Source organism: the organism of the source record quoted next, unplaced genomic scaffold (assembly GCF_019419815.1).
Source record: "Pyrus x bretschneideri cultivar Hongxiangsu unplaced genomic scaffold, Pyrus_bretschneideri_v1 Contig3, whole genome shotgun sequence".
NCBI lineage: Eukaryota > Viridiplantae > Streptophyta > Magnoliopsida > Rosales > Rosaceae > Pyrus > Pyrus x bretschneideri.
This window is the reverse complement of record NW_025999612.1, coordinates 13,239,099-13,263,543: the sequence shown is the minus strand read 5'-3', so window position 1 is coordinate 13,263,543 and position 24,445 is coordinate 13,239,099. Positions and strand designations below refer to the sequence as shown.

The following is a 24,445-nucleotide window of genomic DNA, read 5'->3' as shown; positions in this document are numbered from 1 at the left end:
TCGTATTCTCTGTCTATATTTTATTTTCAACAAAAGTCTTTCTTTTTTTAATTGAACTATTATTAGGAGGAGAGTGGAGAGTTCAACATTATTATAATAATTTAAGGGAGAGTTTGAAAATATTAAAATAAAACATCTTTATTGTATTAGTTTTAGCTTTTTATTTTAGAATGAGAGCTATGCTCACAAGTGAATTTTCAAGTCTAACACGTGGACGACACTACGGGACGATGTGGTGCGTATACCATAAAGAAAGTTAAGGTTCCATTATTTATAGGGGAGTGGCCGGTCCTATTTGGAGACTAATGGTCGGCCATATATGGTGTAATTGGAGAATAATTGCAAGATATTATGTGAATAATTAATCCTAAATGAAATAGGAAATTTGGGAGTTACCTTTTGAATAAGGATTTGATGAGGAGTGATGAGAGAGATTTGAATAAATACCATTTTGATCACCTTTGACTCTTCCTTGATTGAGCCATTATTATCTGTTGCATGCGCATGAGAATCCTGGTGTGCCTCAAGGGTAATTTTGTCCTTTTAACCCAAAAGTCCACGTGTCACCTTCATAATTTTCTTGATTATTTTTTTATCCACAAATGCCCCTACACCTATTGGGCTGCTCGCAGGAAAAGGCAATAGGTGTAGAGATCTCGAAATAACTGCTTTCTTTGCTTTACTCCACCTTCATTTTTCTTGAAACTTTACTTGCTTGAAGCGTCTTGCAAAACTTTTAGCCATAGAACCGTTGTTTGGGCACGCTGCTTTGAAAAAGGCTAACGATCCCACAAAGTCACTATGGCCATGAGTTTTGGCTAATTAGGCATTGAGTTGTTATTCGATTATTTGAACTGTGTGGCCTGCATCACAACATGATAAAGATTTGTGGAATATGAAAATTGTTAACTAATCACATCAAAATGAGTAGTTGTGCGGAAATTCATGGGCAGTTTGCTCCATTCCGCTGAAGAGTAGACCCAAATGGGTGTCAGAGAATTAGTTTATCCTCTCGCATTGGAAACCTTACCTAGATCGGTGTCGGGGGATTGGTTCACCCTTTCGCACTGGTGAGCAATTAGTTTATCCTCTCGCACTGGAGAGCTTACCCAAATGGGTGTCAGGGAATTGGTTTACCCTCTGGCAATGGAGAGCAATTAGTTTATCCTTTCGCACTGGAAAACAGACCTAGATGGGTGTTAGGGAATTGGTTTACCTTCTTGCACTGGAGAGCTTACCCATATAGGTGTCGGGGAATTGGTTTACTCTCCTGCACTGGAGAGCAATTAGTTTACCCTCCTGCACTGGAGAGCAATTCTATAACAAGTCTTCGAATTCACATTGTTAAGTCTTTTTCTATAATCTTAACCATAACACACATGCTACCCAAAATTCCTAATAAACGATCCCATACCTACATCAATTTGCTTGTTGAAAGTTGACAGTTGCTAATTTAATTGTACTTCCGTCATCTATATCTATTTTTCATGGAGACCACGATAATTCGTTACAAAATTTTAAGGGTAATGTTAGAAAGATCAAAATTTTAAGTTAAATTTTGTAAATCAAATAATGTGGATGTTGATGATTGAATTATTAGTTAAATACTGATTAACGTGCTTATTATCTATTGGTGACACATCTTGTAATCCAAACTTTAATATCACACCTATAGCCATATGCTTTTACTCCTCATTTTAACTACACACATAGATCCTACAAATAAAATTTTTAACAAAGGACTCCACACCTATAGCTACGTGGTTTATGAAGGCTGACAATCGCTCATTTTACCCGCACTTAGAAGATATTGAAGAAAAAGATACACCCGTCAGTGTGTTCGAGCATGTATTTATAATCTTGTACAGATGGGATACAAGTTTGAAAGTCATAATTTATATGCTATAAAAAATCTTTATTTCCCTTATATGAAATTTGGTTTTTTTTTTTTTTTTTAATTTTATACGAGAATTATATTCACAAGTAGCAGAATTAGCAGAAGAGGTTAAAAAAGATACAAACAAATCAATCAGACAGCTATTTTAACAAATATTGCGTCAGACCAATGAGATCATCCATGTTCACATGGATATGAAAGAGATGGGAAACTGAGATTGAGGAAATAAATATTAATTAAAGACCATAACTTTGAGCTACCTTGTGCTTAATTTCTTATAAATAGGATAGCAAGGATGACTCACAGAAAGCAAATTAAATCATCCAGAGAGAAGAAAAAAAAGAGAGATCATCCCAATCCCAACCATAGTATACAACATGGCTCCACCTGTATTGCCAAGCCCCTTTCTACTAAAAGCAGAGACCAACAACAAATACTTGCGCTATCAACTTGATGCAGAAAGCGATCTTAATGAGATTGTCCAGTTTTCTGAAGACAATCCTAACAGCCGATTCATAAAGTTCACCACCGAGAAGCCAAACAATGAGGACTACGCCGATAAGAATTATGTGCATATCAAATGCTCCTACAACGGCAACTACTTAAGAAGGGTTGACCAAAACAGGCTATTGGTCCTGGCCGCTGCTACCGACCGAAATGAAACCAAAGACAATTGGGCTTGCACATTGTTCAAGGTTGAGCCTGTCGGACCACCTGACGGCAACAACCTAATCACACGCTGCCGATTACGCCACTTGCAAAGTGACCTCGTAACAAGGCCGTTCATTGAAAACAGATTCGAATTACGCCTCAACAAAAAAATACCTGATTCTGGAGGTGTGGATATTTACTCAGTCTCTTGCGGTTAATGTTAATTATCATTACGCATGATGTTTGTGGGTAACGTCTCTGGAAACCCTCACGAGACTTCACTCGTCCTATTTGGGTCACCTATGGGTTTAAAAGGCTTGTTGCATGCGCTTGAATGCAATCGTGTTCCCCGCGAAAGTGGCATTTGTTTTCATTACTACTTTTTTCCTTGTTTTTGGTTTTTGAATTTCGCTATAATCCGTGTGTTTATAGCAATAATAATGTCATGCCGTATCTCTGTGTGTAGACAGGTAATTTGCATGTGTATGATTCACTAGCTCTCATAGTGTAATCGTGTGTTTGTTGCAGTAATAATAAACATTGGTAATTCAGATGTCTAACTACTCTGCATGTTTAAAACTCCACTAGTTTAGAATTTCATGCTTTGCCCAAAAGTGGAGAACATAATGGATAGAATGAAGAACCCCAGATATCTTATTTACATATCCGCTAAAAGTGGAGAACACAATGCTCTGAGACCTTTCCAGTCATGGCTAAAGTGCCGGTGAGATTGCATTGAACTGGAGAATCCAGTTTCTGCTACTTGAATCTTGCCGGTCTGTATTACTCAAAAACCTAAGAGATAAAACAAGAGTTTCAACCTCTTTGCCCAAAAGTGGAGAACATAAGGGATATATAGAAATGCAGAACCCAAGATATCTTATTTACATATCCGCTAAAAGTGGAGAACACAATGCTCTGAGACCTTTCCAATCAAGGCCAATGTGCCGGTGTCATTGCAACTGGAGAATCCAGTTTCTACTGTTTGAATCTTGCCGGCCAGTATTACTCACAAACCTAGGAGATAGAACAAGAGTTTCAGCCTCTTAACCCTAAGATTAACCTCGTTTTAAAATACAACAACAATTCAAGATAAAAGAAAAAGGATAAAAAAAAAATTCCAAAATATAATTCCTTTGTCATTCTTCTATAATTTGTAAATTTCTATGATTCTCATAAGATAAATAAAAACTGGTCTCACTGCTGCACGGTTTACAGATATGCCAATTCTCATGGTTTCATATAATACCCAACAGATCTCTCCCAATTTCCAAATCAATAACTAGTTGTTAATTCCACCCTATTTCAAATAACTAAATAGCCATGCCAAATCACAAATGTATTTCTAACAGAATATTTAAGCCGAATACTAATAATTAATTTAAAATATAGTAGTAAAGTTCAAAACTGAGTATATTTAACACAAATGTATTTATAACCTGAAGACTATTAATGTATGGTATTACATTAATTTTTAAAACTTAACGGTGAGGTGAAGGTGAAAACATATAGATTTAATAATGACTTCTGCAAGAATTTGCAACACCTACTAAACATCGTGAGTGTTAACCTAAGTTTATAGGGGAAAATGAAAATATTTTATTTCGTAAAATATTTTCTGTGACATTATAAAAATCTTACACAATATTTGGATGTGGTTCGACCAATTATTGACCACAAATGTATTTATAATAGAACATGTAAGCCAAAACCTAAAAATAAGTAAAAAAAAATTAATGAGGCCAAATGGGACTTCAACCTTAAGAAATATCGATAGAAAGTCTTACTTTAGTTTTAAAAATATCATGATAAGACTGACGGTGAAAACAAATAGATCTAATGATGATTTTTGTATGAATTTATAAAGGATCATAATTTGGTGCCATAATCTAGTTTTTATAAATGCAACTGTCAAGAATTTTTGTTAATTATAATTTTAGTTTATATGTTATTTGATTTTGTCAATGTGTTGACTTTTTTGAATCATGATAATATAATGGCAAGAGAAATAGAATTTGCATTTTTAGTTATCAAGAATAGAGTTTTGCTTTGAAGTGTCAGTTCAGTCTTATGAATTTAGTAACTAATAATTTCAAAACTTGGATGCATTTTTTTATGTTTTCAGACATGTCATGCCCACCAATATAGGCGCTCTGAGTTCGACAAGTTGGCATTGTCTATTATATAAAAGTCCATTTTGTTTCATGAAACCACCCAAATTCTATCGCCTAAAAATTAAGAAATTGATGTAGGTTAACATCAATGTTTTAAAGAACTCGCCTCGGGGCGAGCCTAGGGCGCCCTTGAGGCTGGACGGAGAGGCAAACGCCTCAGTTTTGCTGGAGTAGGCGAAATGCTTCGCCGGAGACGCCGAGGCGGCGGAGGCGCACCTCAAGACGTCTGGACACCTTATCAGACTTTTTTTTTTTTTAAAAAAAAAAAAAAAAAAAAACCATCCAAACCCAAAGCGACGTCGTTTGGGTAAGGATTTTCAGTCTTCTACCATACCTTCGAATTCAATCCCATTTTTCCTACCTCTGCCTTTTGCCTTCTACCTTGTTGCGTCTTCCTCTCCCGCGTGCCAGAAGCCCAGAGGCTCAGAACACCGGTCCAGTCGCTACGCCGCCACGCTGCCATCACCCCGCCGCCGTCACCTCAGCACCATCAGCCCAGCCCCAGCGCCGTCAGCAAGATCCCAAAGGTTAGGGTTTCTGAAATTAGGGATTTAGTTTTATGGGGAAGGTTTTGCATTTTCTGGGGAAGGATTTCGTTTTCTAGGGAAGGATTTAGGTTTCTGGTTCTGGGGAAGGATGATTTCTGCGAGATGGGGAAGGATGATTTCTGCGAGAGAGAGACAGAGAGAAAGAAGCAGAGTAGAAAACAGGGGAACAAGGCTATAAGCCCACGATTTTATTTGTCTGTTTTGCAATTATTTACAATTATACCATAAAGTGTTTTGCAATTATGCTATTATAGTATTATAGTATTATACCATAAACTGTTTTGCAATTATACCATAAATTTAATGCTCCTGCTGGCTGCCATAAATTGTGTCCGTGTGCCATAAATTGGCACTTAGATAAATTGTTAGAAATTGGCACTAAAGGGGTATATAAATTAATTAATAAATTTTAGAAATTGGCACTAAAGAGGTATATAAATTAATTTTTTTATGAATGACTATGGATTTGAATGAAAAATTGAGAATGGATGTTTGTTTTACATAGTATTATTTTTTATACAATTATATGTATAATATATAAAACATATATATAAAAAAAAATTAAATCCTGTAAGGCTTCGCCTCACGCCTAGGCTGGGCTTCGCCTCGGACGCCTCGCCCACGCCTCACGCTTTTAATACATTGGTTAACATATATATTACAAGTGTCCATTTAATTATACTACCATCCTCTAGATGTAACTTATGAAACCAAAATATATTACATGTTACAAAACTATTAATTGCCAACAAAAGTCTACACGCCTATAGCCATATGCTCTCATGTTAAAAATATTTTAAATCAAAGACTCCACATGTGTAGCCATGTGCTTTGTTAAAGACTAAAATATATTTCTCATTTAATTCCACTTTCGTTCTCTAAATCTAGTTCTTGTAGAGACCAATTACTTTAATGAACTAGAAATTGAAGGGAAAGGCACACCCAAACTGTTAGTCTGTTCATCCAATTATAAACTTGGATGAACTTTTTACAAGTTTGAAATATAAAATTACTCCTTTTAATAGGTCTACAACTGGCACAAAATAGTTTGAAACGGATTCAAACAAATCAATGCGAGCATCTCTAGTCGAAAGATCGATGTAAAGATAAAGATGAAGACATTAATATATATATATATATATATATATTATAGTGAAGACTAAACACCAATAACACCATTAATAGCAAATGACCATTCATCACATTGGTGGAAAGGTTGTTTGAGTTTACATTTTGACATTCGGCTTTGTAACAATGGAGGCCCAAAGATGCAAAAGCAAATAGAAGGCTGGTCTCGGGCAAGTCGATAGGCTTGAGAAGAATTAGAAGCTATTTAAGTAAAGGCATAGGCCACATGTCTATGTGTTGATGTGATGGGCGATATAGGGCACCTCACCACCAGCCAAAAAACACTTTTCAAGGCCATGAATGAGTAAATAAGTGATGACTCATTACCCTCTGAAAGCTATCAGCTAAAGTCAAGGCTTGGATAGTCAGGCCAAATTGTCTATAAAAGCTAGAGGGACACTAAAGATAAGGATCCTCAACGAATCAATCAAAAGACATCCCATTTTGCTCTCAAACAAGCAAGAAATCAAAAAGATGAACTTTGTCTAGATCCTGTCCTTTTTAGCTATAGTTCCCTTATAGAAAGCCATCTTTTATTGAGATTAAGAAGCTCTGCTACCTTCCTCCTAGTGTTGTAGTCTCGATTCCCTCTAGTAAAACCCTTTTACTTTTCATTCCTCAGAGCATACAAACCCTTGTAAACACAAAGATAAGAGGTTGCAAGAAGTTGAACCTTACCCGACATGGTTAAATCTTGCCCGAGTCTCTTTTGTTTGTACTTATATAATAGATCTATTATTTAGTGCACTTTCCTTCATGTTTGTGAATCATTTCCAAACTATTTTCTATTTAAGAGTTTCATTTGCAATCAAATCTGGTTAAGTTAATGACTTTATTTTTGTTAAAACAAACTTTGATCAAGGAAATGGTTGGAAGGGCCATGAACCCCTTCATTTTGGACATACAATACTATGAATTAAAAGTCCTTGTTTACAAGGCAAGAAAAGAACCTTATACAGACTTAACTCATATGTGACAATCCTTTGATGAATGTCTAAATAACTTGTGGCGCAAGTAATCAACTTAATTCACACCTATTCAACAATCTGTTATACAAAGATAACAATGGCACGCTCAAATCCTTGTTAGTTTTGATAGTGAACCTCAAGGCCTAAACTTCATGCCCCACAAAGGCCCCTTTCAAACTAACAATAAACTCGTATTGCAGCATACCAAGCAACAAGATCTTGCCCGACAGGCAAGACAGAGCCAAAACCCTAGGGAGCTATGCGAGGGACCAGATCCAAAATCCAGCCTGAACAAAGGTGTTGAGCTCTTGCATGACGGCGTGGGTTTGAACTCCATCGATGGCTAACCTAACATTTAATCTAACAAAATCTATCGTTTGACCCCAAAATAAAAAATAAAAAATAAAAAAAAACCCTTATGTATAAGTTAATTTCCAGAGGTGTGTTATAGGATCCATGTCAAGCCTAAAAATGTTTTCTTAATTAAGTTTCCAACCCGCTGTTATTTATAAACGAACCAAAATGCTTAAACTCATATATTGCAGAGCTCCATCAAAAACCAAGAGTAAACATTCAATGTAGAAAACAAGCCAGATTGGATGAACCTAAAACTAAAAAAATACTGCCACCCACCCCGCGGTCGGTCTTTTGGTGAGGAACTTTCCCCGCATTGGTTAAAGCCTTTTTCAATGATATCATCAACCAAACAATTGAAAGAAGCTATTTGACAAAATCTTTCGTCAGTCCAATGACATCAGCCATCTTGTTCATATAATCTTGCACAATACAAGTTGGAAAGTCTTATGATCTTGCGTCACACCAATGAGATCAGCCATGTTCATATCTATAAAGAGATGGGATACTGATCTGAGGAAATTATTATTATTGTTGTTGTTGTTGTTATTATTATTATTAGTATATTATTAGTATATGCCTACACATTGTGTGTATGAATATTTTTTTTTTTAAATGAAAAGGAGAAAGCGAGATAGAAACGTGGGTGGGAGATTTTTTATTTTTTATTTTTTTTAATATTAGATATATCTTTACGTCACTTGTAAGTGAGATTTCAATAAAAAAAAATAGTATTTTCACATTCTTTTGGTTGACAAAATGGATTCTATTAATATGTAGTTTAGATTATTATTATTATTATTATATCCAACAATTTTCTTTGATTACGGCAGCTAACAAGGTCCCTATACCTATAGTCATGTGTTTTCATATGGCACATTCTGCGTTTGATTCTTGGTGGTGGCTAGAGGGAGGTTGAAATGTCTTTGTGAGTCTTCTTGGCCCTTGAAAAAGTGGACTGCTATAACGAATCCACCAGCTGTCCCCTTTTAAAAAAAAAATAGTCATGTGTTTCCGTTTTGCACCATAACAATGAATAAAAATCGTTGAAATATCGAGAAAATCAGGTCACTGATAATCAAAAAGGGTGTCAAGGTATTTCTATAAAGACTATCACGAAATTTCAATAATTTTATTTTTATGTTGATGAATCGGTTTAATATCTTTAAAATTTTGGAGATTTTAATGAAAATATCGTTTGAACTTCGACAGAATTTTGAAACTATTTCAGTGGAATTTCGATTCCTATTGTAGAAGAAACCAGAGAAAAAGTAGGGTTTTACAGATTTTGCCAATCTCATATCCTAACACTATATTTGGATGAGAAAATTTAAGATTACTAAGGAATTTTAAAATGACGGAACTTGAAATGACATAATTTTATTTTCTAGAATTTGTGAATTTCTTGTTTGGTTAATCTAAAGAAAAAAAACAATGAAATTTGAATACGGAATTTGATATTTTTAAACTTTCACCCATAAAAATTTAGAAATGACACGTATTTATATGAAATTTAAATTTAGAAATTAGATGTCCCAAATGCCAACTTTATACGCAAATTCTAAATTTCTATGCCAATTAAGAGAATTAGTGCATGTCAATTTACAAATTTCTACTTTTGTCAAAATTCGAAATTTATTTTCCTCATCCAAACATAGTGTAAAGAAACTCCGTGTTCAGAATTCCATCCCAAAAATAAGATTGAAGAATTTGATGACCTTCTTGAACTTCTGATTCTCGAGCTCGGTCCAAAATTCCTAATCAATTACTTATAATACATATCTAAATTACATATTAATAGAATCCTTTTTGTCAATCAAAAATTCAAAATATGGTGAAAAGACTAATTAGTCTTGTATCAAAATAAAAAAGTTAAGAGTAGTAATGTAATTTTACAAATCAGTCTTTCTGTTTTTTGTTTAAGCATCACTTATAGGTGATTTTAAAATCTATAATTTTAAAAATTAAAAAATTAATTAATTAAATCTCTCTTTCTCTCTCCCCCACTCTCTCATTCTCTCTTACGCTCTTTCTCTCTCCTTCAATTTTAAGAACAAAAATAAAACATTTCACACACACACATACATTGTGTGTGGACATATACTAGTTCGCTATAAAAAAAAAAAAAAAAAAAACTTATGTATAAGCCCGGACCAACATGATCATGACCATAAAGAGGATATCGGCTTATAAATAGTTTATTGTATGCTCTAAACAATATGATTGTAACGTGAATGATTTTCAAAATATAATATGTCCTTATTTGTAAAACTTACCATATTTAAGTAATTATAGCACATTTATTATTTATAAACTTACCATTCGAAATTCTTTACCCATCCATAATTAATATTATTTTTTTTGTGCTCCAATAATATTAATATATAAAAATTTATTCAAAATTCAAATTCTTATTATTAAAAAAAATCTACAAACAAAACAAAAACCATTTATACATAACTTTCAATACCTTATTTTATTCATAGGTACGGAAGTATCAGTACGAATGTATTGGTACATAACTTTAGGTACCTTATTTTACTCATAGATACATAAGTATCAGTTCGTAAGTTTTGGTACGAATGTATCAGTACATAATTTTTTATGTGAACGTCTCGATACATAGCTATAGTATCTAAACATATGTATGTATGTAATATGCATATACACAAAAAATATATACATATATATGAACAAATTCACGCACAATGAAAAATATATAATAATATATGATTTTTCTTATTATGGGAACTTAGTAATAACTATCAATGATAAATAACATTTTTATTATTTATGGGAATCAATATATAACCTAGAAAAAAAAACTCAATAATTATTACAACTTATTTAATATTAAAAATTACAATTAAATGTCAAGGATTAGAATTAGTTTTTAATCTTAGACAAGGTTTTATTCAAAAAGTAATCTTGGTCAAGGATTAGAATAGAATTTTCCGAATAATATATTAATTGAGTCATTAGTGTGGACATCATGTGAGCATAGAAAAAAAAAAAACTTATATGCTAAACTGTCATCTAACTCGTGAATAATAAAAAATAGGATAGCTACAGTCGTAGCAATTTTCTTATATAAATAGGATATAGGCGGTTCGGAGAAGAGCATACTAGAGAATTGCAAGAGAGAGAGAGAGAGAGAGAGAGAGAGAGATCATATCCCAATTACCATGGCAGCATTACTACCAAGGTCTTTTGCTCTGAAATCAAACAACAACAAAAAATACTTGCGCTACATACATCAAAGTTACGAGAATCTTCATGGGCTTCTCCAATTCTCTGAAGTGGATGTCAAGAGCCCGAACACAAAGTTCCAAATGGAGCCTGCGTACGGCGGTTACGAAGGACTCGTGCATATCAAATGCTGTTACAACAACAAATACTTGAGAAGGGCGAACGATCACCAGCATTGGATTGTTGCCCAGGCAGACGAACCAGAGGAAGATCTAAACCATTGGTCCTGCACATTGTTCGAGCCTCGGGTTCTCCATCCAGACAACAAAACAGTCCTCCGAATACTCCACGTGCAACTCGGGCACTATCTAATGTCACTCACTTGTAACGACTTCCGTCAATGTCTCTTTGCGGAGAGAGCAGACCCCAACCTCCAAAACGATTTGGATGTGTGCATAGTCGTCGACTTGGATCCACTTGCGCTACCAAACACTTTTGTGCTGAAATCAAACAGCTGCGACAAATACTTGCGCTACATGCTTGATGAAGAAAACCAAACTCATGAGATTGTCCAATTCTCCGGAAAGGATCCTAAGAGTGAGTACTCAATCTTCCAAGTAGAGCAGGCAAACAATCAAGACGACCGAGCTAATCATTACGTGCATATCAAATGCACTGTCAACAACAAATACTTCAGAAGGATGGACAAAGACAAGCAATTGATCATGGCCGCGGCTGACCAACGAGACGAAAACAAAAAGAATTGGGCTTGCACATTGTTCAAGCCCGAGCATGTGGGTCAAGCCAGCAACAACAACAACAACGTGCTCTGCCGGTTGCGCCACGTTCAAAGTAACCTCTACACAAGACCATTCGTTGAGAATAGATTTGAATTACGCCTCAACGACGAAAGACCTGATCCCCAAGGAGTTGATGTCTACACAGCCATTCGCAGCTTTATATGATAATCATGATCATCTGATGTTTGTGGGTAACGTCTCTGGAAACCCTCACGAGACTTCACTCGTCCCATTTGGGTCACCTATGGGTTTAAAAGTCTTGTTGCGTGCGCTGAATGCAGTCGTGTTTCCAACGGAAGTGGCATTAGTTTTCATCACTACTTTTTCCCTTGGTTTTGGATTTTAAATTTCGTTGTAATCCATGGGTTTATAGCAATAATAATAAACTCATGTCCTATCTCCTTCTGTGGATAGGTCATTTGCATGTGTATGATTCACTAGTTCTCATAATGTAGTCCGTGTGTTTGTTGCAATAGTAATAAACATTGGTGATTCAGATGTCTAACTCTTATGAATGTTCATAACTCAACTAAGTTGGAAGACATCAACATCTCTGAGCTATTAATTGCTCCAACTCCTATGGATTCAATCAAGGATAATGTAATATCTTACAAATAATACACATTGTCTAGCAGCTAGTAAAAAAAATGTGTACTAGGCATTTGGAAGCTGTTTTATTATTTACTGTGCCACAAATGCATTTATAACAACATATTTAACATGAAAACTAAAAAATAAGTAAAAAAACAATAGTAGTAACGTCCAAAAAATTGCCAAAATCAGGTTCAACCTAAAGAATATCAACATAAGTTCTACATTAATTTTGAAAACCTAACGATGATGCGAAAGTGAAAACAAATAGATTCATGATGATTTTTATACTATTTTGCAAAACCTATAAAAAAACCCGTGACTAATCACCCTTTTTGTGAAAATGCAAAATTTTTTGTTTTCGCAAAAGAAAAAAGAAATTTGTGAGCATTTAAGAAAACTTTTTAAGGCATTTTGAAAGCAATTTTACTAACACTTTGCCCAAAGAAATGTGTCATCGGGTAAAGGACTTCAAGCTGAAGAACTTACACTTCGTTGGGTAAACCTTTACAAAATACGTGCCATTGTTTCCCTTGGGGTCAAATGTTGGCCTAGCGAATTTATTCTTGCTCTCTGAAAGTATTTTGCCGTGCAAAGTCTTTGGCTAGAACCTAATGTTGACCAACTTTATCCGACCAACTAGAGTTTCTATCGAGCAAAGCCATTTGACTTGACGAAATATTGTTCGTCAGGGCAAATTTCATAGGGTAAATAGTATTTTCAGGTAGCAAATGAAGTTTGGCTTTAAAGTGTTACTTGTCTTGTGAATTTGATGGTTGATAATTTCAAAACTTGAATGTATTTCTTTGCTTTTTTTTGGATATGTCATAGGGCTAGGCACGGGTCGGGCCGGGCAAGGTAAAAGGATTTTGAGTTTGGGAACCGGGCCTAGCCCGACCCATTTCAAATGGGCCGGTTCAGGACAGAATTACTTTTTCTTTTTCTTTTTTTTTCGGTATTTTTTTGTTGGGTCTGACAGTGGGTTGCTTTTTTTTATTACCAACAACACATTTACATTTACAAGAGAAGCCCACAGACAATACAAACCAACGAAACCAAGCCCAACATAAAAAACCCTAATAGCCTGCACTGCATCCTCCGCCGCTGCTGCCATCAGATGGACCACCAAACTTGAACCAATGGCCTGAAATCAAACCAAATCGAGTCCCCAAAGTGGATAAAAATAAGACTTCAACAAGTCCAGCTAGATCCTTTACAACATGATTTTCCAAAGCTAAACTAAAATCAAAACCAAAACCAATTAAATCCAGAAAATTTAGAAAATATATCCCTAAATTCAGTAACCCAGAAATTTCAAAAATCATAATTCATAAGTCCTAAATCCTTGAACTCAAAAACCAAATAATTCAAAAACCCTAATTTTGAAATTACCTCAATTTGAGAGAAAATGATATGATATTTTGAATCGCATGATGATGGTGGTGTTTTCGACGGCGGCGATGGATGGTCACGTTTGGGAGTAGACGATGGCGATGATTGTGTTCACAGGAGGACTTGACTCGAGTGGGAGAGGGGACTGAGAATCGAAAGGGATAAGAGTTAGTCTGGACTCTGGGGAAGAGAGATCGAGAAGGATGACTCTCAGAGAGAGATTAAATAAGAGGACTATGGGAGAGAAAGATGAAGAGGAATGACTATGGGAGAGTCTTCGAGAAAGATGTGATGTGTATGAGATTTGAGTGTGTGCGCGTGTGTGTGTGTGTGATTAAGTTGTGAGGTTTATTGGATACAGTTCAGGTCGGGGGCCTGTGACTTCAGAAGATTGGATCCCGCCCGCCCCTCTGTTTGCTTGGACCCTACCTACCCCGCCCTGTTTTGTGTATAAAATAATATAAACCTGCCCCGTACCCACCCCGAACCACTAATACCCACCCCTACCCGCAGGCCTGCGGCCCATTTGCCCACCCCTAATATGTCATTTCCTCATTATAGAGGCTATTAGTTTCGTGAAGTTGTCATTGTCTGTTATGTTGAAGTCCATTTTGTTTCATGCAAACCTCCCAAATTCTATCGCCTAAAAAATTAAGACATTGATGTAGGTTAGCATATATATTACAAGTGCCCTTTTAATTATACTCCCATCCTCTAGATGTAGCTCTTATGAAACGAAGTCAATTACATGTTACATAACTTTTAATTGCTAACAAAAGACTCCACGCCTATAGCCATATGCTGTCATGTTACAAATATTTTTAATCAAAGACTTCACATCTATAGCCATGTGCTTTGTGAAAGACTACAATATTTCTCATTTAATTGCAGCGCACCATCAAAAACCAGCTCGGCAGTTGGTCTTTTACTAAATGTTTCGTCAGTCCAATGGCATAAGCCATCTTGTTCACTTAATCTTGTACATATGGGATACAAGTTTGAAAGTCTTATTTTATGGGGAAATACTTCAAAATGGGACAATTTTTTTAATTTTGGGACATAAATAGGACAAACTGGCCATGCACAAGTCATGCACACCATGCACAAAATCGAAATTACTAAAATACCCACATATAAATACTAAAAGTCATCAGCCCATTGCATCACCGTTCTCATTTGGAGGAGAGGGATGTTGAGAGAGCTCTATGAGCTCTGGGTTTCTAGGTTCATCTCAAATCTCTAAGCTTTGATTTCGAAGATAGGGAGGTCCAAAGAGAGGTAAGAAGAGTGAGCTGAGTTTTGGGTTGACCTCATACCTCTAATTTCGAACAAATGAATGCAAGAGAAAGGTGAGAAGAGTGAGTTGGGTTCTGTACCGTATTTTTGTTTTGGCCAGAAAGTTCCATTTTTTCCTGCGATTGAAGCTTTGGCAGGCATAATAAGGTAGGGTGTTTAGTTCTAAGTTCCTTCATCAATGATTTATGGAATACATGATTGTTTGTAAGATGAATTAATAGTTGGAAGTTAAATTAGGGTTTGTGTTTCATGTTGGGGCCAATGGGTTGTGGAATAAAGTTTAGAATTTTGACTTGCTACAAAACTAGGATGGAACAATTTCTGGTTCAAGTGTTCAATTGCAGAAATTTGTAATTTTTTTTTTTCCGTAATGTGCATGTGGTGTGCATGGCTACATCTTAATATGAAAAGCGGGAATGTTCACTAGTTTTGGAACAATATTTTATTCAAGTGTCTAATTGAAGAAATTTGTAAAAAAAATTATGTAATGTCCATGTGGTGTGCATGACTACATCTTAATATGAGAAGCAGGATTGTTCACTAGTTATGATGCACGTATGTTGTGCTCCGGAATTTAGCGAGTATCACCACAACCTAGTTGGCTTCGGTGAAAAACAAAATTAAGAAAAAGCTTAGAGAACGTTAAGGATCATGCGTGTCTATGAAATAACAACAACGAGTATCATATTTTCCATGTGCATGGTTAAGTAGAGATTGATATACATAACAAGACTTTTCAAACTACCACTGTAACCTTATATACGTAACAATTATGTTTTAATTGTATCCACTATACCAATAGGTTGCCGTTAAAGTTTCTTATTAATGCGAAAAGCAGCCTTGTTGCTTGATCTCTAGTTATGTGCATATGGTGTGCATGTGATGTGCATATAGTGTATATGGACAGTGATGACGTCATTTTTCTGATTTCGAAGATAGAGTTGTAAGCTTTAGGTTTTTTGGTTAGCTCAGATATGTGAGCATGTCATGTGCATGTCGTGTACTGTGTACATACAGTAAGCAAATCCTGAAAAAGTCATCCAACAAAACACTAGCACTTAATGACTGGGCTTTGTTCCCACCGTCGATGCGAGTCCAGTTGTGGTGGTCTCGAGCCTCGATTCTTTGCCATGTTGCCAAAAAATGCCTGGAAAACTCGCGGCTTGGTTGAGTTTTGATCCCAACGATCGAGCATGAGATTCGTGACAAGGCTAAGTGTTTTAGATTCGTGAGGACGAGATGAAATTGGTGGTGGCTTCGATTTGGACGGTTTTGGTCGGGACAATTACACTGTGTGTGCATAGTGAGAATGGGAGAGAGAGTGTGTGCGGGAAAAAGCGAGAGAAGAGAGAGAATGAGGTATAATGTAGAGAGAAAAATCAGAAAATAGGAGGAAATAAACTATTTATATACGAGAGCAATTAACTTATTTCAAGGTATATGAAAATTTCTATTTATGTCCGGTTGCTCTGCATGCTGTGTGCATATTCAAAATGTCCTATTTTTATCGCAAAATTAAAGAATTGTCCTCTTTCTAGATATTTCCATATAAAAAATTCTTTATTTGTTTTATATGAGTTTTGGCTTTATTTAATTTATAATGAGAACTATATCCACAAGTTGCAGAATTGGCAGAAGAGTTATACAAACATCAATCAATATCAACTATAACAAATCTTGCGTCACACCAATGAGATCATCCATGTCCATATGATTGAATAGAGATGGAAAACTGATTGGGGAAATTTATATTAATTAAAGACCATAACTTGAGCTAGGCTGCTTACATTCTGACCTTGAGAGCTATAGATCTATATCCTCAGTCGTGCCGAAAGAATGGTATAAAGCTTGTTAAAGGAAGGGTTATTTGATTAATCGGGCCGTCTTATGACTTATGCTTGATAAAATAGGAATTGGATCCCTGGACAAATAGTGGGATACTCATGATCACATAATACAAATCGTTAGATTTTGATCCAACGGCAACAATTATTATAATTTTTAAAAGAACTTCTTTGTTTGTAGCCGTTTGCCCCATCATTTGTTCAGAAAGAGATCCAATTCCGATAAAATAGATTCATCATCATTATGATTCGTAGAAACACAAATAATAAAGAAAAGAAAAGAAAATCCGATGAACCAGTTTTTAATCCTTATTGTTTACTTTCGTTTCTTTCTTGGGCTTTTTTAATTTTTATTATTTCCAATTATAACTTTATAAGGGAAGGTTTTGAACATTGAACCTAGCACATATAATGCCTATTATATATGCTACCTCCCCACCATTACCATTATAATTTGATTAAAATAATACACCACATAGTTATATCCAGGAAACCAAAAAATCTTCAATTAAAAGTGCCCAGAATTCATTTCAAATTAATCACAAATGATAGAAAGTAAATTTCAATGCTTCAAAACATCAAGTCATAGAGTTCACCATGTTACAAATTTCATTCTTCATCGTAGCTAGAAGCAAGAAATTTCTAACAAAACACTACACCTATCCATGTTCTTTTATGAAAGTTGACAATTGCTCATTTAGTTGTTTGAAATATAAACTATTCCGATAGAAAGCTACGTCTGGAACACAATAGTTTGGAATATATATAAATCAACCAATTAGATCAACTTATTTTACCAAATAGTGCGTCACTCCAAGGTGGTCACCCATGTTTATTAACTAAAAATATTTACACACATATATTGAACTACTAAAATAAAGACTTATGAATGTGAACGTACGAAATGTGACGCAAGACAAGTAAACGGTTTCAAGTTGTGTTTTATCTTTTCCAGTGTTGGTTGCATCGCATGCTTTATGCGGGCTTATAAATAGGATAGCTGGTTTGGAGCTGTTTACACTTAAAATATGCGCAATTTTACTTATATGGGCCTAAAGTTAAAATATGTTATTTGGAAGATTATTGTGCAAAAAGGCTAACTTGTAAGATATTTAGGTTTGGTTTGGTATTGAAGTAATTCTGAGAAAAGCTGGTATCAAAAAAAGCTGGGAGCTGTTTTTGTGTTTGGTAAACATTCAGCTTCAATTTTTTTTTTCACAGTTTTGGGTGAAAAAAAAGCCAAAAACAAGAAATTGCAAAACTCAGCTTTGAAAAACCAGCTTTTTCACATTTGTTTTATATAAAAGTTTACCAAACACTATAATATTGCCTTTTTTTTTTTTTTTTTTTTCAAAAGCACTTTTACAAAAAAGTTTACCAAACACTCTACTGCTTTATTTCACAGCTGCTTATTCTCACATCACAGCAGAAACAGTTTTTTTTTATCAAAACACGGCAATACCAAATCAACCCTTAGTTGCATGGGATGGTTTGATATTAAAATAATGTTTTTCCTTTTTGTTTGGACGGTGAAGGTGTGCCAAAAGCATTGTTTAATCAAAGACAATTGCATTGCATGCTTTGCAAGTGGATTGGAAGGCAAAGTGAAGTCATGCTTCTGCAGGTTGCATCTCCGTGCAGCACCTGTGTTTTGTTAGAAACAATCATATGAAGAAGACGTGTCCTTTGCCTTTTAAAATAAAAATAATCGATACTAAACGGCGTCGTTTGGGCATAAAAATATTTATAAAAAAAGAAAAGAAAAAGAAAAATAAAAAGAAAAACACAACAGAAGGGGGACCACTCGTCCCTATTTATTAACCTCACATTTACTTCCCCAATTCCCACCTCACTGCCATGCCTTCTGCCTTTTTTAATTTAAATTACTAATTCATAGTTTAACATAAATATTTGCTTAATTGACATTCTTTATAAGAATTATAGGGTACTATGGATATTGATTATTGATTAATAAGTAAATTTTCAGGCAAAATTTAGCCGCCATTTTTCGAAAGAGTACAACTTTTGTTAAAATTTGATGCTTGGAAGGGGCTGACACATCAACTATTGATTAAAGTTGCAGTTTTTATCTTAAAAAAAGAAGAAGTTAATGTTTATTAGGTAGATATGTTTGCAAAAAACTCAAATTGGTACGATAAGGTTCTCTGTTTTCACATTTGGCATATCACACTACAGTGGCTTGTATCAAATATAGGCTTTGTTTGGATTCTAGGATTGGATTTGAATAGACACACATATAAATTCAGTCCTCTAGACCAGATGAGGCCATATAGTATTATGATCAAAGAGATGGACATCACTGCAATGCCCCTTTCCCTTAAAGCTATCGAATAATTAGCAAATTTATGGCATAAATTTTCATCGGCAACAGTTGTAACTTGTTTGTTTTGATAATATATGAGCGAAATTAATATTATCTATTATCTAAAAGAATTTGGTTGTCTACATTTATTTTGGAACCTTTTACTCTTTTAATTTTCGCCCCTCCCTCCGACAAATCCTAACTTTGCCATTGGTTAGCCACCATCTTTGATGGGTGAGAAGTAGTAAAATGAAAGCTTCGTTCAGATTTGGTTCTCAAATCAAATTGAATAGCTGAGGTTGGAAGAAGTATGTAGAAATTTGCTTTTGCAGCTTGCCCGAATGTCCGACAGGACTTTCGGGGTGGTTCGGTATGGGATCCCATACCGAAACCATTGTCCCGATTCCCAAACCGAAATTTTTGGGAATTCCAAATTCAATCCCAATCCCAAACCAAATTTTCGGGAATCCCAATTTTCGGGAATCCCGAAATAATTTCGGGATTTCGGGACAAATCGGGAATCCCAAAATGCTTTTGGGCTTTTGGACTAAAATTTGACATATTATAAAGTAATAAATAAAGTAACAAACTCAAAAGCAAAAATAGTAGTTACAAGCCAAGGTTTATAAATAAAGTAACAAACCCAAAATCAAAAAAATTAGTTATGAGCCAAAATTGTGTTGTATTCTCCTCACCTCCCAAATTAGCCGTGTCTAAAACAATAAGCCACAAATCAGTTACATTGAATTATAGTCTAATAGATAATAAATATTAAGAAAATAAAAGAGGAAATTAAATTGTTTACAACTAATAAATAATGAATAATTCAAATACAAACTTTTCATATCACTAACTATTAGTACTAGTTAGAACTTAAACTACATCAAATATTAAGGTGCATCAATTATAACTATCAGTATACCCTTTATTAACCTCCCTATAGTGAATTACACCACATCAGTTATATTAATTAGTTTTATTAATGTACTAGTTTATCAATTAACAATATGCATGCACAATATTAAGGTACTAGTATAATATATGTATACTGATATATATAATCAAACTTTTCTGATGAACTTAAACTAATATCCAAAGATTAATCACATTAGTTGAGACAACTGGAATATAGAAACAACCAAAAGATTAATCATATTTATTTCAATTCGGTATGGGAATACCGAAAAAATGGAGATGGAATACCGAATCCCATACCGAAAATTTCGGTTTGGTTCGGGATTACATACCGAAAATTTCGGGAATTTTGGTTTGGGATTTTTTTGGTTTGGGATCGGGATTTTTTCGGTTTGGTTTGGGATTTTTGGGATTTTTTTCCAGCCCTAGGACTTTGCATTTGCCCAATGTAAGTTTTACTCTCTCTCTCTCTCTCTCACTCTCTCTCTCTCTCTCTTTTGTCCTTCTCCTTTTCTTTCTCTCTTCTGTTCCCTTTTGCCCAAAAAAAGGTCCCCTCTCTCTTTCTATTTTTGTTCCTTTTTATTATTGATCTCTCTCTCCCTTTTTTCCTTTTCTTTTTCTCTCTTTCCCTTCCTTTCTCTTTCTCCATGTCTCTCTCTCAATGTTTGTTTTCTACTTTACCCAAATAAGCTATATATATTATATGAAAAAGAGACAAAAAAAAAAAAAAAAATCTGAGCATAGTTACCCGAAGTCTCTATCTTCTTCCTCTTCCCATTTATTTTTCTTTTTCCTTTCTCTTTCTCACTCTTTCTCTATATTTTCCAGTTTACCTGACTTCGGGCATTTTTCCAATTTATCATCTCTGTAACTAGCAAGGACGCTACCATGTTTGTTGTTGGTATCAATGAGAAGGAATACAAGCCAGACAACAACATTCTTTCCAGTGCTAGTTGCACTACCAATTGCCTTGCTCCTCTTGCCAATGTTATCAACGACAGGTTAGGAATTGTTGAGGGTCTTATGACCACGATGCACTCCATTACTGCCACCCAAAAGACTGTTAACGGTCAATCACAGAATGACCAAAGAGGTGGACATGCCGTTTCCTTCAACATTATTCCCAGCAGCATTAGAGTTGCTAAGGCTGTTGGAAAATGAGGCTTGAGAAAGTTGCAACCTATGAACAAATCAAGGCTACTACCAAGAAGGAGTCTAAGGGCAAGTTGAAGGGTATCTTGGGTTACACCTGAAAATGATGGCGTGTCAATTGACCTCATTGGTGACAGCAGGCAGGCCCAGCCCAGGCGCAATGCAACCGAGGCAATTGTCTAGGGCCTAAAGTTAAAAGGGGCACCCAAAAAACAAAATCCAAATAATTAGGTATAAATTTTTTTTTTCTTGTCCAAAGCCCAAAATAAAGGTTTGAGGGAATAACTTGTCCAGGTTCTGGGGATTAAAAAATAATATAACATAAAGGGGATCTGGAAGGTACAAGTCGTCAGGTTTTGGGCATGGAGGAGAGGTATAGGATTCAAGTTTTTCAGAGGGAGCTCCCTCTCTGCTTGGAGCTTGTCACCCAACTGTCCAAGCCCAAGGTATTACGGAGAGCACATACCCTTTTCAAATTTCAGCTTAATTTTTGTTTTCTGAGTCAGAAGCTTTGTTTCTTTTGCTTGAATTGTTCTGGTTTCTGTTTTCAAAATTAGAGTTTTTCGGTAGCTATTGAGAGGTGCAAGCAGCAGATTTCAGATGCAACTGCAGATTACATGCATGGAAAATCTGAGTGTTCTGAGCAGACTTCAAGTGAGGGGCATGTTTTTGAGAAATTCATTCCATTAACAAGGATTTCATACAACTCCAGATGCACCACTCAAAGAGGTATAAAAAAAAGACTCCACCTTCATCAATATTAGTAAATTTTGTGACTGCCCTTTTGTTTGGTTGCTTATAAAATTTAAGGTGAAGAAGTTGAAAGTATTGATTTTTAGGCATAGGGTAATGGCAGGAGGATCAAGTTAAAGGCTATAGTGGTGGAGATGAAGAGAAATGGGGTGCTTTTCAACCTTTCAAAAGGGGAAAAAAGCATTGGAAAGACAAATGGACCAGTGGCTAAAGAACCTTCTTCGGCTTCGGTTACTAGTTCCACCACGGACACCGTGAGTGGAGGAAGTGGTGGGAACAACAAGAAAGAAAAGAAAGATGGACAGGGAAACAAAGGCAAAACTGGTCACCGGAGTTGCACCGCCGATTCTTGCATGCTCTTCTCTTCAACAACTTGGTGGTTCACATGGTATGCAGTTGAGATTAATTTAGTGGGATATGTTATTTTATATGATTGGATGAATATGTGATTAGATTGGGATGTATTGGATGTGTTTAATGTGTTCTGCGTATGTGTGATTTTTCATCTTTTTTTAATCATAATTTTGTTGATGTGAATAAAATTTTACACATACATGACAGAAATTGGAAGGCATTTTGCATGCTACTAGTGATGAATTTTTTACATATACATGTGATTATCCTCGCAAAATATTTATTTTAAACAAATGTTTCTGTATTAAAAAGGGCACATTTTGGGCTTTCGCACTGGGCACCAAAAAACTCAGGACCGGCCTTGACAGCAGGTCAAGCATCTTTCGTTGCTTCGAATCCCATATCAGAAGGCCCTCACCAAGGAGCCCAGAATTCAACCAAAACAGGGGATTCCGAATTAAAGACAATTGATTGCCATGCTACATCATTAGAAGCAAGCACTTCAACGGCAGTGTCCTGAGCCTCGCAAACGACACTCCACCATAGCGGCTTGTTCATCCAGAATGTGGGACTATAACTCAATGATCCGACGGAGCAAGTTCAAAGAGTTGATTAGCAAGGCAACCGAGAGCCCGTGGACTAGGACGACAACGACGATGAAGTCAAAGACTACAACCGTGGCCGCAGAGGATTGCCTGATTGAATATCTTAACCGATGGGCTATTTGCACATAGGGTTGGTGCCCAATGAAGCTATTATCTTGCTTGACAGGCATGTCTGACTTTTCTGCTGCTCTTTCACATCATCGCCGGATGACTCTGTGGGCCTTATCAACCTTCTCTAATGCTTACAATCAAATCTTATCCTACTTTAGCAACCACCATCAACAGCCGCGCCAAGAGTTTTTGTTGTGGTTAATTCTTGAAGACCTGTTAGCCGTCAGATTTTATATGTGTTCACTTGAGTTCGTGGTTAAGAAGTATAAAGTTAGAGCTTCATTTGAACTTGGGTTCCCAAATCGAACTGAAAATTTGAATATGGATGAGCATTGAAAAGTCATAGCAAACAAAGCTGCCCTTTATGATCAGTACATGGCTTGAAGGCTTCCACTCATTGTGCCTTTATTGTCATGGTGGACTTTCGAATATTCCCATTTGCTACAAGAGAAAATATGGCTTAGTGGTGAGGCTTTTTTCATGTGTTCTTCATGCTTAATGTTTCTTATGCCTGTTATCATCAATCTTCTGGAAGAGCATATTGGAGTTGTAAGTTGTACAAACTTTGCTCAAATTTGTAATACTTGGGGGGCTTATGTTTGCACCTAAAATATGCACAATTTTACTTATTTGGGCCTAAAGTCAAAATATGGCATTTGGAGGATTATTGTTCAAAAAGGCTAACTTGTAAGAGATTTAGATGCATCAAGTGGGATGGTTTGACATTAAAATAATGTTTTTCCTTTTGTTTGGGTGGTGGAGATGTGCCAAAAACTTTGTTTAATCAAGACAATTGCTTGATTTCCCATTGCAAGTGGATTGGAAGGCAACATGCGGACATTTGGGTAGTAGACATGTGGAGGAAAGAAACTAACTTAATTCTTTTAAATATTAATCTATTGCAAGTAAGATTAATAGACATGTGGTGGAAATGTGAGTTGGCCTCTTTTAATATTATTTCATATGCAAGCTGGTCGTGGATTTTTCTCCACAGGTTCAATGTTCTTAGCAAGTGGGTCTCTCTTAGTTCTCTATATAAAGAAGCAGAGGCAAAATGATTATGGACACTCAACCAATCAATCAAGCAACTCTACTCAAATCATCTCCTTAATTTCCGTGTGAACTTTTACTTTTAGCCAAGCAACATTTACTTTCCTTGTTTTTAGCTCTGCTGCTCACTCGGTAGTATCGATGTCCCTTGTATTTTTATTTACAACCTTCAAAGTCATTTCCCAAACCACCAAAAATTGCCACAAGACTAGAGCAGCTTGCCCGAACCATTGGGAACAAGCTCGAACCTTGTATTTGGCATCCTTATGTACTTATAATGCTTTGTACTTTATATAATTACATTTATGTACAACTCATTCCAGTCATTTAATTTACAAGCAATCTATAAT

The 24,445-nt window shown here is 35.6% G+C and overlaps 2 protein-coding genes and 1 pseudogene across 2 annotated transcripts; all 3 read left to right on the top strand.

The window, feature by feature from the left end:
• Positions 1–10,905: 10,905 nt before the first annotated feature.
• LOC108867213 lies at positions 10,906–11,874 on the top strand. Its single transcript, XM_018647384.2, has one exon. The coding sequence runs from the start codon at positions 10,906–10,908 to the stop codon at positions 11,872–11,874; it is 969 nt and encodes a 322-aa protein (XP_018502900.1).
• A 9,039-nt stretch (positions 11,875–20,913) lies between these two features.
• Positions 20,914–21,405, top strand: LOC125479728 (annotated as a pseudogene).
• Positions 21,406–21,520: 115 nt separating this feature from the next.
• Positions 21,521–23,707, top strand: LOC103946905 (transcription factor HHO3). Its single transcript, XM_048589154.1, has 4 exons — positions 21,521–21,668; positions 21,780–21,951; positions 22,069–22,363; positions 22,642–23,707. Exons 1-4 carry the CDS (start codon positions 21,585–21,587, stop codon positions 22,847–22,849), a joined length of 759 nt encoding a protein of 252 aa, XP_048445111.1. The 5' UTR covers positions 21,521–21,584; the 3' UTR covers positions 22,850–23,707.
• Positions 23,708–24,445: the final 738 nt, after the last annotated feature.